At 51.4% G+C, this 13,184-nt stretch overlaps 1 protein-coding gene across 1 annotated transcript in view; it reads left to right on the forward strand.

Moving 5' to 3' along the window:
* Positions 1–13,184, forward strand: part of SLIT3 (slit guidance ligand 3) — a 612,652-nt gene that overhangs the window by 517,717 nt on the left and 81,751 nt on the right. The window contains exons 15-16 of the mRNA XM_032625797.1: positions 6,151–6,301; positions 7,502–7,576. Coding sequence (XP_032481688.1) covers positions 6,151–6,301; positions 7,502–7,576 — 226 coding nt within the window. The remainder of the gene's footprint in view (positions 1–6,150; positions 6,302–7,501; positions 7,577–13,184) is intronic.

A 13,184-nucleotide genomic window follows, 5' to 3' on the forward strand; every position in this document is an offset into this window, starting at 1 on the left:
CTCAGTCCCAAACCCAGGGCCCTGGGGCTTCCCCAACTTTCTCCCTGCTAGGAACATGTATTTTCTCTCAATGTCACACCCCTTCTCTACTATACCTTGATTGATCTGTGATGAACATCCGTCAGCCAGGGGTTTCTGGGGGCCTTGAAGGATACTGAGGAGACATCAGAGGGACTTTTTCTAAAGAAGAGCATTGCAGCTTTGCTAGACCACTAGGAACCATGACCTGTCTCTTTACGGAAGGCGCCGGGGGAACAGCCTGTCACGGAACCACTCTGCTATGGGATGGGCCCTAGGCAGCAGACAATGCGGAAGATGCCTCTGCTAGGTTCGACGTCTTGGCACATCTAACGGTGTGATTGAATGGGGTTCAGAGGCTCAGTTCAGGCCTGCGAAACGATCCCAGACATTTGTGGTCATAATTCCCCTTGGGAAGGATCTGTTCTACCCTGATACTCCTGAGTAGGGATGTCCAGTGGCCTCCCACCCATTCTTCTCCCTTCCTCCTGTGTCTCCCCCGGGGCGGGGTGTGAAGGGCGGTAGGGCTCCTGTCTCCGGACGTGTTCCTGTGGAACCCCGCTCTCGGTACTAATCACGCTCAGTGGGGGCCTGCTCCGGCTTCCGCTTCTCCACGCTGCTTCCTCTGAGCGCTCCTGTCCTCTCTCTGACGCTGCTTCCTGACCTTGACTCTGACCAGTCGCCGCGGGGCTTTCCTTTGTGCTTGATCTAACCATGTGGTGGAACGATGGAAACGGAACATGGTTCTGTCAAGCACCGCGGAAAGCACCGCGCTCTCCTGCAGCATGGCCCGCCACCGCTGGACACCTCTTCTCTGCTCTGGAGCACCGCAGCCCACCACCCGCCAGACCCGCCTCTCTCGGTCCAGCCTCACGAAGGGTGGGGGCGGGTGGGAGTCTCGAAGGATTCACAGAGCACCTCCAACTCCAGGTAGCAGATCTGGGCTGAAATAGGGATGGGGAAGCGTACGGGGGACAAGCTGAGATCTGCATCCACGTCTCTCTATCCCAAATGGAGTTGCCATCCCCCAAATCTAGTCTGGATGCCAGCCAAGTGGTAAAGTAGCTAGGTCTGAGCTCAGACACCACTGTTTTTCTTCTTGAAGAGAACACGTATACCCAAGGCGTACGCCCTTTGTTTCATGGAAGAGTCCCAGCCCGAGGTCATTTTCCCACGTGGCAGTTAACGCACAGCTCACACTGCTGGTACCCACCCTCCACCTACCATCTTTATTAGAAGCATTAGGACTTAATGTGAGCATGAGAATGATGAGACTGCCATGAGTCTGAGACACTGGTCGTAACCTGAGGCTCCTTCTGGAACTGACCCCCTCTCCTCACAAGTACTTTGGTCCCCGTGCAGCCTAAAGTCCAAGCTGTCTCCTTGACCTTCCAAGCACAGTTAACATGAGGCGAAAGTGCTGGGCTCCTCAGCGGTGCTAGCTCAGTGCCATGTGGGGTCTGTGCGGAAGCCCACTGCCTCTGATAATAAAGAGAGGGGCGTCTCGGCACCTCCCGTGCTGCTTATTTCTTGATAAATCCTAGACCCAGTGTAACCGGAAGATTGTGTTGTTGGTTCCTGCCGTGGAATGTGTGTGCTGTCCCATGTGAGAGAGGGCCCTGGGCTTCCATGGCGATGTGTGACTCTCACTGTCTCCTCTCTCTCGGGTTACCCCTCAGAGCCAGGGCCCCAGCCGTTGCTGAGGAATGGAGAGTCCTGTTTACCTCTCTGAATTCTTTTCTCACGTGCTTACCATAGACCGGGTGCTGAGCTAGTTTACATCATTACCTTGTTTAATTTTCACAACAACCCTATAAGTCCCATTCTGCAGATGAGAACATTGAGGCTCAGAGAGGCCAACTGACTTGCCCAGGGTCATTGGACTCCAGCGTGGCTGCTCTTTACAACTGTAATCCTCAGTTTTCCCAGCTGCGGACAGGCCCATGGCCTTGAGTTATAAAATCAAAAAGACCTTGACTTGACTCGATAGGGAGTTGAAAAAAATAACACTCCCTTTCAAACTTCCTTCTGTTAATAGAAAATGACTTGAGCGAGAAAGAGAGCAAGCATCCCTGTTTACATGGCTCCTCCCCTCCAGCATGAATATACCAAGACCCATTTGGTACAGAACAAGTCCTCGGGCCTAGAGAAATTTTCTTTCCCTCTGAACAGAGAGGGCGTTCTGAGTTCCTCGGCACTGCCGCCCCGTGCCAGGGCCAGGCCTTCGGGAGTGGGTCCACAGGGTGCCCTTCCACGGGTGCCTCCCTGGTCCTCCGGCAGCTGGCTGTGACCAGGCAGTGACCAGCTGCAGGCCATGGCCATTTCCCTCTGCTTCCAGGCAGTTAGCTGCATTCATGTTAGACTCTGACAGGGAGAACTTACTAGGACAGCTGTCTGCCCAGCCAATCTCCAAACTCCTGGTAAACAATTGGTGTTCTCCAGCCACCTGGTGTCTGGTCCCCTGGCCTTTGCCGACAAGTGGATAATTGTGAACCTAGCAATGTTCTCTTGATTCCATTCATGACCTATAACCTTTGCTTGTCCTTTCAAGCTGAAGAGCCCCGGCAGGCCTCCTACTCCCCCCCAGTTCCTCTTTCTGCTCCTTTCCTCCTTCTTTCATCCCACCCACCTTAGGGGCATTGGAGGTAGAAGAGGAGAACTCTGGACACGTGCGTTGGCAGGTCCTTGGTGCTCTGATAACCGTGCATCTGTGACTTCCATTAAACAAACTGGTTGCCCAGAGGATGATGCAAAATGCAGACTGCTAGTGACAGCAGCCATCCTGGGCCCAGTGCTGGCCTCTGCAGCCAAGTCCATCCAAAGGATGGGAGCTTTGACTCCCCACCTGCCCCAAGCCCCTGACCACCCAAACATTACATACGTCCTCTCCTGGGAAGTGGCGGCAGGGCAGGGATTCAAAATAAAACCGCATTGCTCTGGATTTCCACTCCCCTGGTCTATTGAAGTTTCTCTGTGCTCACGTCCCAAGTGTCGTCGTTCTGAGCTGCCCACCAAGGAGGAGAAGGGCTACGGGGGCAGGAGCAGGGGAGATGCCAGGTGACATCAGCTCTCCCAAGACCCATTTCAGCCGGCGTCTAGTTTTATGGCCCTTGTTCAAATCCTCCGAGATCTCTCCTGTCTGAACTCCCCTAAAGAGAAGAAGCGACGGCCTATTTCAGTTACTTCTCTCCTACCAAGTATTTCTGGCAGTGGCAAATATGCATGGAGATTGAAATTGACTTTTAAAGCTCTGGAAAAGTTAAAAATACTTTTGGGTAGTCGTCAGCATTAGGCATAACAAATGGCTCCGAGAAACCCTGAGTAGTTCAGGGAATGAAATACGACGTGATGGAGGTGGCATTTCAGGCTGGCTCCGACCGGGGAACGCACTCTTTCAGTTTCGTACGTACGCCGTTATTAACGTTTCTGGCTCCCACTCGTATAAAATACCAAACTCCGACCCCCTCGTTATGACAAACCAGGGCAATAACAAAAACAGCAGGGGGAAAAATGTTGGAAAGCACACGTTAGTCCATCGAATCTAATTGCAAGATCATTTCATTAAAATGGGTCAGCGGCTCCGTGGCACAGGTCGGCCAGTTATAATCTAAGTATACTACAGAGAGCGATTCCCGCTAACTACAGACGCTCTCACCTTGATTGAAACGAAAACGCATTTAATCGGCGGCTGTCCCCAGCCGCAGCCCCAGCCGGTGCACATCTTCAGGCTCATCGTGTTAGCGAGCAAACCGTGCTCCCTCCTGTCTTTCTGGCTTTGATCACTCAGGGTTTCTCCGCTTTGCAAGGATCCCATCCTAGACACCTTCCCGAAGGAAAAATACGTGCATATGTACGAAAAGCCCCTTCACGCCGTCACCGTGGGGAACCGCCGTGGGGAATGAGAGAGGGTTGTCATCTAGCAGGGTTTGCGCGATGAAATTCATCCAGGACTCAGCACGCTGACGCGTCGGTGGGTGGGGGGCCGGAAACAGCCCAGGTGAGAGTTATTCAGTGGGACGGTTGCCGACAAGCCAAGGGCAAGAAATTTGCATAATGTACTGGACCAGGGAGCCGCCCAAAAAACCTGGGATACCTGCTTGGATTTTGCTCACACAAGCCTGTGGGTGGAAAGTGAGATGAAGGAGGGGAATGGGGAAGGAGCAAAGAGGGAAAGAGACAGGTCCAGGCCTTGACCTTCTGTTTTAGGTGGATGATGTCACTTCAGAGTCAGAGACCCACCAAGTCCGTCCCCAGTCAGGCATTACCAGGGGGAGAAAACGTGAGGAGTGAGAAACCAAGAGGGCAGTGGAGACATCTGCTTCCTGTCTCCCAGCCCACTGAGGGAAAATGCCATTCAGTTCACCTCCACCAACTTGACTTTATGATCATTCCTAGGTCTGGGATTAAGGTTTTGTCCAAAAGCACATCTGCAGTAAAGCGAAGTATTTGTCACATGGGCCCTGGCAGCAGCCTGCCTGGCTTCGTTTCTCTACCACGTCCTGAGTGACCTGCAGGCCTCAGTTTCCTCATCGATAACATGGAGTCATAATAGCCTCAGAGTGTTGTGAAGGTTTAATGGGCTCACACATTTGAAGTTCAAAGAATAGTGCCCTGCTTGTGATCCACGCTCAGCACACATCAGCTATCATCACTCACTACGCCGATGTTTTAACGGCTTCTGACGTGCCAAATGTTCCACTAGGTCCCCCCAAAAATCGAATCACAAACATCTGTACAACTCTTGACCCTTTTCCAGAGGCTCTCCACCACCTTGATCTTCCTCAAATCTTCACAGCCCCTGTGAGATAGGGGCAATTTATGTGGTTCCCGTTTTACATGTGGAGAGATTGAGGCTAGTAAGTGGCAAAGCCTGGGCAAATCCACGCCTTCTGTTGCTAAAACCTCTGTACTGCAGATGTCCCGTTCTGCTCCTAATACACATAAGATGGCCAAGGTCCACCTCAACTAGCCAGGCAAACAAATGACCTTCACGTTCTCTGCAACACTGCAGAAATACGCACGTATGGAACGATTTATGTGCTAAGGACACCCCATTTATGCACTGGACAGATGTAAGCCAAGCTCTCGTGCCCGGCATTGTGCCAATGAACCGAGGAGGGTGAAAATAAAAGAGACCCGACCCCCATCAACTAGCTCGTGTCTGATAGGAGAACCAGAGCCTCCCTTTTATTTCGGGCAAGGTTTGTGGTCTCACAGAGGTTCGCCCATGTGCCAGGGGATCATTTCTGATCATTAAAGCAGCTCCTCGGGGCATCTCTCAAGATGGCGCATCACTGGCCCTGTTACCATTACTGTGTATGTAACCTCCAGAAGAATTCGATTTCAAACATTAATCTTAGCTCCAACTACCTTTAGCTCATTGGAACTGGCTTTTCACTGTAGTTAAACAGAGCTTCCTCTCAAAGGCAGCAGGTACATCTAACCCTCGCAAGAGTTGTACTTGTCTTTACAGTGTTTTACATTTGAATTCATCACTAATATTTTTTTAAAAGAATTATCAGGCAACCCTGAGCCAAAATCCCAAACGTTAAGGCAGTGGGCTTCAATTCCCCAGGACCCCGACCCTCATGATTGCTTCCCAATAATGAAACCAGGTGTCAAGGCTATTGATTGCCATGTGCTGGGCCCCCTTTATCGTTTCATTACCTGCTTTGTCCCTGAAGACAGCTGAGTTTATGACCATCTTCCCTGACCTCATTCCCACCCCTGGCATAGCTCCCATCAAAACCCCATCAAAATCTCTTCATTTGGATTTTCATGAATATTTAGAGGGCCCATGGATCATGGGCATCATGGACTAAGTACCCCCCGTAAATCGTAGACCAAATTCTGTACAGGGACCTCAAAAAGGTCCATGACCCACAGAAACTTAAGAGCCCACGGAGCTGTGGCATTAGATGGAAAGTGATGAATGACAAAGACCAAAGGGAAAGCAAGCAGCCTGGAGGCTGGGGTGCGGGGAAGGCAGAGCAAGGTGGCCAAAAAATGAGGGCAATGCTGCCTCTGTCACTGGGCCATCCCCCCGCCCCGTGTCTCCCCGTCTCCAGTGCCCACAACCTCGCCCCATGCCGGACCGGCTGCCACTGACGCCCCCTCTTTGGCGCCCCCCAGGCTCGGAGGATTACCGCAGCAGGTTCAGCAGCGAGTGCTTCATGGACCTCGTGTGCCCGGACAGGTGCCGCTGCGAGGGCACCATCGTGGACTGCTCCAACCAGAAGCTGGCCCGTGTCCCAAGCCACCTCCCCGAATACGTCACCGACCTGTGAGTGCTGCCCAGGCGGGAGCCCCTGCACGTCCCCACGCCCAGTCTCCCTGAGCCAGCCAGGGTGGGTGTGGGCTCCTAGAGGTGGCCCCCTCCCAGCTCAGTCACCTGGGTGTTCCTTGGTGTCCCCTGCGTCCCAGGACCAGGGCAGACTCCCCTAAGCATCCGCGGGGGACAGCTTGCTCAGAAATAAAGACAGCTCATTCATTCTATTGATACAAAGATTTTCCGAACACCTGCTGCGAGCCAGGCAGTGTGCCAGGCCCACCCTTTTCCGTGGTGAGCTAAGCAGACCACCCCTCGTACCCCTTAGGAAGCTTACAACATAACCGGAAAGATGGATAGCGCATAAATGATTGTCCTAAAGTGAAAAAACAGCTAGAACGATCAGGTATATCTGAGCCTCTGGTTATCCATGCTAATAAAGAGGCATGTTGGTTTATCCAGAAGTGGCAGAGCTCAAAGTTACAGCATGGGGTGGGGGGCAGGGGTGACGGATCTGGGCCTGACTCCTGTCGTCTCCAGTTTTCCTGAGGTTGGGCAAGTTGCTTCTCAGATCTGAGCATCAGATTCTGAGCTATAGAATAGAGGTGTTAATACCTACCTCCTACGGGGGTTACAAAGATTAGGTAAGAGGATGCGAGCACAGACTTTATCTTGAATCCTGGCATGGACTAAGCCCTGCATAAATGACGGTGGTCTTTATTTATTATTATTATTATTATTATTATTATTATTATCTTTGACTCTCTCCTGCTCTCCCTGAGCTTACATGAATGTTGGGCGTGGAGTCCCTGAGCTGCCCTTAGCAGAGGGATGTGGTCAGGAAAGACCTGAGTGGCTTGGAGAGTTGGAAGAACCTGGGGAAACCTCCCTGGGGGTTTAGGTGGTCATTGGTACCCCTACAAAATGAAGGCAAATCATTGGCACTTGACCGTTAAGTGCTGAGCGTTCAAAAAGTTGAATACGCCTTCGGCAGAGGGTCTTCCTCTCCTTTCTGGCCCCTTCTCACACCCCTCCTCTCGCTGCTGGGCCCCCCATGCTGATGGGGTACACGGAGGGTTTCTATGGTGCTGTTGACCTGGACTGAGTGAGGTCCAGGTGGCAATTCAGCTGAAGCCACGGGGGGATGGGGGACCAATGGAGGAGGTGCCCCATCCACAGCTCACCCACCGCCTCATCTGCTTGCTTCCCATGTAGCCGACTGAACGACAATGAGATATCTGTTCTAGAGGCCACTGGTATCTTCAAGAAGTTGCCCAACCTGCGGAAAATGTAAGTCAGACTCAGGAATTTGGCAGACCGGAGCAGAACACCAGGGCACGGGCGGCTCCCTCTCCCTCCACTGCAGCCCCTCCCAGTCTCCTCCTGACCCCGCTATGGGCACGTCCTGGGAAGCAAGACACTAAGGCAGGACCATGCAGAGGCAGGGCACGCATTTTGCACCATCCCTGACCCTCACCCCATCCTTGCTCACCCCCATCCTCCACCCCACACCCAATGTCTACCCCGGTGGGTGGTCGGAGGGACTCAGTTGAGGACCAGCAGTGGGACCTGGGAATCTAGGGTGCACATCACTTAGTAATTTTTATGCGGTAACAGTCAGAAGGTCTGTTTTTAGATGGACCCTAAAGGCCTCCACATGGTTGAGACACACTGGAGCGGAGACACCACAGCTGCCTCACCTCCTTCATCTGTAAGCATGGTGGTGCACAGCTGGCCTTGCTTCCCCCTCCCCTTCCCTTCCCAGGTGTGCCAGCAGAGGTACCAGCATGGACAGGGGGCTCTCTGCCATCTAATTCCCTTCTCCTTGACCCTGCTCCCCACTCCCACCCCATCCTCCACATGTCCCAGCCCCAGAGTTTGAGTCTGCCTCTGGAACAAAGGAAAACGGTCAAGCCTCATTATTCATAGACCCTGTATTTGCTGATTCGCTTACTCACTAACATTTATGTGTAATCTCAGAATCAATACGCACAGTGCTTTCATGATCATTCATATACATAGACAGGACAGCAAAAAATTTGAGTCCTCCTACATGCACATCCCCAGCTGAAATCGAACAAGGCCACGTTCTGATTTCTTGTTTCAGCTCCCAGACTGTAGACAAGTGTCCAATCCACAATATATTTAGTGCCACATTTCTTTTTTTGCATGTTTGTGCTTTTGTGGGTGATTTCACTGTTTAAAATGGCCCCGTAGCATAGCACTGGAGGGCTGTCTAGTGACCCTAAGCATAGGAAGGCTGTGATGTATGTGCCTCACGGAGAAGATACGTGTTACATAAGCTTTGTTCAGGCACGAGTTATAGTGCTGTTGGCTGTGAATGCAATGTAAATAAATCAACAATATATATTCAATAAGATGTCTTTAAACAGAAACATGCATCAGACAAGGTTAGGTATTGATCGGTTAATGAAAATGGTGACCAGAGGCTCCCCTAGGAGCAGTGGTTCAGCATTCACTAATTCATCTTGCCCAGTGACTTGGTAGAGCTTAACCACGATGAATAATGAGAATTAATTGTAACCCTTATTTTATTTTGCTCTCCACTCTTCTACCCATCAGTCCCTTGCAGGCAAGAAGGAGAGAGACCTTCCCCTGCCCTGGGCAGCATCTGGATCGCATCAGTGCTATTCCCTCCCTGCCGGCAGTTGCCACCTTGGCCACGGCCTCAGGGACAACTCTGTAACTGAGAGCAGTGGAGAGCACTGTAACTGAGGGGGCAGCAGAGGGAGGACACATGTGGGTCCTGGTGAGGTTCACGGCTGTCCGAGTGGTCAAGCCCACCTCTAGCTTCAGGAACCCAGCACAGACATCACGCATCACCTGCCAGGAGATGTCCTTTGAAATTCAATCCCCGAAAATGCATACTTTTTTTAACCTCAAAACAAATTTACGTGCACGTGGAGATAAGGCATGTATTAAAACAAGTAAAGCTGGCCAAGTGCATATTTGCACAGTAAACAGGATCAAGTAGTCTTTGCTTCCGTGAAGAAATGTGCGCTCTCCCATTTTAGGTGAAACTCAAGCGCTCTGAGTCTTTCATCTTCCTAGTTTTGACAGGGACCTGAGTATGAAGAACTGTTTCTGTAGACCAACAAAAACAACAGCACAGAGGCAATGATAAGTCGCAGCCAACTCCCAGCCTCAGCATCCAAGCCACAAAAGGGAGTGGTGCGGACTGTGGCAAAATGTAGGCCGAGTCCTCACGAAAAGGGGCAGATGTCACTAAGTTCCTCCCAGCATCTGCCATACTGGAAGGAAGGTCAGAGCTGCCAAATATTCCCTTCACGGGAGCAGCTGGAAATCCAGGTATGGCGGAAGAACAGGCAGGCCGGCATTTGTTCTGAGTTCAGCTCTGCCCCACGCCTGCTGTGTGACCCTAGGGATGCCCTTAGCCTTTCTGGGCCTTTCATAACAGAAACAAGTCCACCTTCCTTGTTAGGTGTGATGAGGACCAGAAGTAAGTATAAGAGATAAGGGGAAAGACATGGCCTCTGTCCATGGGACCGCGGTGAGAAGGTGCTGGAAGACAGAAAGAGGACATCTGGGTCAAGTGACCCAGAGCAGACGGCTAGACATTTAAAACAGGAGTTACAAACTCAAACGCCTTCAGGACCCCCTGTGGAAAGGGAATGGGTGCAAGGCAGCAATAATAATAATGGCGACAAACAGTTACTAAACACTTTACTCTGTGTGTCAGACTCCGCCGATACTCAGGCAATTACCCCTCACCAAGAAAAACAAAACAGCTTTGAGATTGCTTCATTTTACAAATGAGGAAGCTGAAACACAGGAAGTAACCTGTCCAAGTTTAAAAGTCAAGCCAGGAGCGGTGACAGTGCAGAGTAGCTGGGGAGCGCACGCACCACCTGAAGGCAGTAAGCGCACGTGTGTGCACGTGTGTGTACCTAAATCCAGGTACATATAGTGCCAGCCAACCAAGCACGTGTCCCGGTAGGGCACATCTGGTCCCAAAGACCACCAGCTGCAACCACTTACTTAAAATAACTTGATGGCGACTCTTTTTAAGTGAACAGCCCTTATTTGCTGGGACCCGTCACCACCCCTACACTCCCATGAGGTGATGGGTCAGCTGGAATTCTGCCCATCAGGGTGGTTAAAGCCAGCAGTGCCTGTGACCGAGGCTGCTCAGCTTCCTCAGGGACTGTGGAGCCAGGGCCCTAAGGTTACAGTCTGGATGGCAGCACCCCGACAGGGCACGGAGGCAGAGGGGAGTGGACACACGGCCAGGAGTTTGGACACTGCGGTGCCTTTCCAGACTGTTCTGAACCTCTGTGCCCCTTCCTGTCATGTGGGAATAATGAGATTTCATAAGTATCACTAAGGGATGCAAAAAGAGGTGTGAGCTGTTCCCCACAAAGGTTATTAGGACTGTGGTAACTCAAGGTCGCTTTTCAAGTGACCTCCCATTCAGAGTGGGGTCACGGCCTCTCTCGGGCCAACTTTCAGGTCACTTCTTACGCTGAAGGAGCATCTCAAGCAGAAGCTGAAACCTAGCACCCCTCTAGCCAAAATCAAATCCCATGGGTGGATTTGGTGGTCGTGGTTGTGTTTTTTTGCTTTGGTTTTTTTTTTACCATCTCTATTGGAGTATAATTGCTTTACAATGGTGTGTTAATTTCTGCTGTATAACAAAGTGAATCAGCTATACCTATACATATATCCCCATATCTCCTCCCTCTTGCGTCTCCCTCCCACCGTCCCTGTCCCACCCCTCTAGGTGACTAGGTGGTCACAAAGCACTGAGCTGATCTATTTTACGTTTGGTAGTGTATATAAGTCCATGCCACTCTCTCACTTCATCCCAGCTTATCCTTCCCGCTCCCTGTGTCCTCAAGTCCACTCTCTATGTCTGCATCTTTATTCCTGTCCTGCCCCTAGGTTTTTCAGAACCATTTTTTTTTTTTAGATTCTGTATATATGTGTTAGCAGACCATATTTGTTTTTCTCTTTCTGACTTACTTTACTCTGTATGACAGATTCTAGGTCCATGATGGTTGTGTTTTTAATAAGTAGTTGCCCTCTTTTAAAAATCAGGAGTTTCCACAGAAAAATAACTGTGGACTTCTAGCCCTTTGGGAAAATCAGAGGATCTGGCAAAACTGAGCCCATGTTTCCAAACGGCTCCAGTCGAGTTGACCTGAGGAACGGCTGCCACCTAGGTGGGCCACGTGCTTTCCTGATCACTGCCGTCCCCACTGGGCTTGCTTCCAATTTTAGGTCACCTGCCTGGACCCTGTGGACGTTTGAGCTTGTAACCCCAGCTCAAAGTAGAATTTCCACCTCAGGGGGCCGGAGAGGTCCATAAGGGAGGTGGACAGGACCTCCCCGACCTGACAGGGTGCCAGTGTGCTGCTCAATCATGACCCGGTATCCTCGGCTTCCAGAAAACTCCACTTAGCTCTCTCCCAACTGTATTTCCATTGAGGACTGGACTTTTAAACAGGATTACAGATGCTTCTCTGTTGCCAGAGTTTATGGGCTGTCCTACAAACCTGAAGAGACAGAGACCTAGAAGAAATCCAGGCTCGCCTCTTCAGACTCAGGCTTTCCAGAGATGAATCCCCCAGCCTCCAGGGGCCTTGGTGTTTCTTGGGAACAATGAGAACAGGTTCTGAAAGGTACACCCAGCAGTTGGCCAAGGCAGCGTGGCCGAGCACTGGGTTTGTCCTGCCGTGGACCGCTCTGAGCCAGCCCTGGCCTAGGGTGGGTGTTTCTGAGGCTGGGTCCTTTCAGATGTGAGATTCCCATCCTCACTGGAGTCAAAGCCATGATGAAGCAGTAATCCTTCAGGTGGGTCTGCAGAGACAAAAATGGAGAGAGGCTCAGTGCCCTTAGTTTTGCGTTTGGAGGTTTCCTGGGATCTGGGGGCATCTTCAGGAAGATACTGCTCTGAGAATAAGATGGAGCTCTTACAAAACCCTGAGGCACTGGTTTTGTGTCTGGAGCGCTTGCCCCAAGCTGCTGTCTCTCTGTCCTCCGGCCCAAGCTGCCTGCAGTTTTGTGTGGTGCTTTGATGGATGGAGAGAGATCAGCAGCCTGGTCTTCTGGAAAATTCTATCCCCTTTTTTCACTCTCCTTATGTTTTCCATTCTCCCAGCCCAAGGAAATCCAGTTCGCAAACCTTACAGTAATGTGATGTTAATTCTGCTCGTTTAAAGAAAAAGATGTCAGGAAATGGGAACCTCCCACTTCTTATAGCTGCTGTAACTCATCTTCATTGCCCACCCCATGTACTTCAGTTCCCCAAGAAGCCTAACTCTTTTGAGCTGGAGGAGAAGCTCCAGCATTTGGATAAGTTATAGCTGCTGGGAAAGTCTTTCTCTCTCCTCCCATGTCGAACTTGGGGGTAATTTGCAGTCTCCCCTGTGTATTGCCTTCATTTCCGAGTTATCGTGGACCAGGGCTACCAGGATTTATAAGACGACCGGCTAAGTTGCAAGAGAGTCAGGCAGGGAGCAGAAATCCAGTTTGAGAATCTCCCAGCTCTGTCAGATCTCAGGGGAGGGATTCTGAGGGGTATTTGCACCTGTTTTCTCAGCAGGATGGAGGAGGGAGGCGAGGAAGGCCGTGACCAGGAGCACAGAGGGAGCAGACAATGCGAGGCTGGGAACTGTTTCCTCCACACCTGCCCACAGGTGTGGGCATTGCCACCCCCGCACACCCAGTCCCTATTTGGGAAGAGGGCAGGCAGGCAACCTGTATCGAGCCCTTGGGTGCCCAGTTGAACTTTACTTGCTCTGAACCATCCCTATAGGAGGCTTCACCCCCAGGGGTGCGTGAGTCAGGCCAGAGCTGCACAAGGAGGGCACTTGAGAGAAGCAGTAGTACCAGGGACTCATGGAGCGCTATGTCC

The sequence above is a fragment of the Phocoena sinus genome, chromosome 3 (genome assembly GCF_008692025.1).
Source record: "Phocoena sinus isolate mPhoSin1 chromosome 3, mPhoSin1.pri, whole genome shotgun sequence".
NCBI lineage: Eukaryota > Metazoa > Chordata > Mammalia > Artiodactyla > Phocoenidae > Phocoena > Phocoena sinus.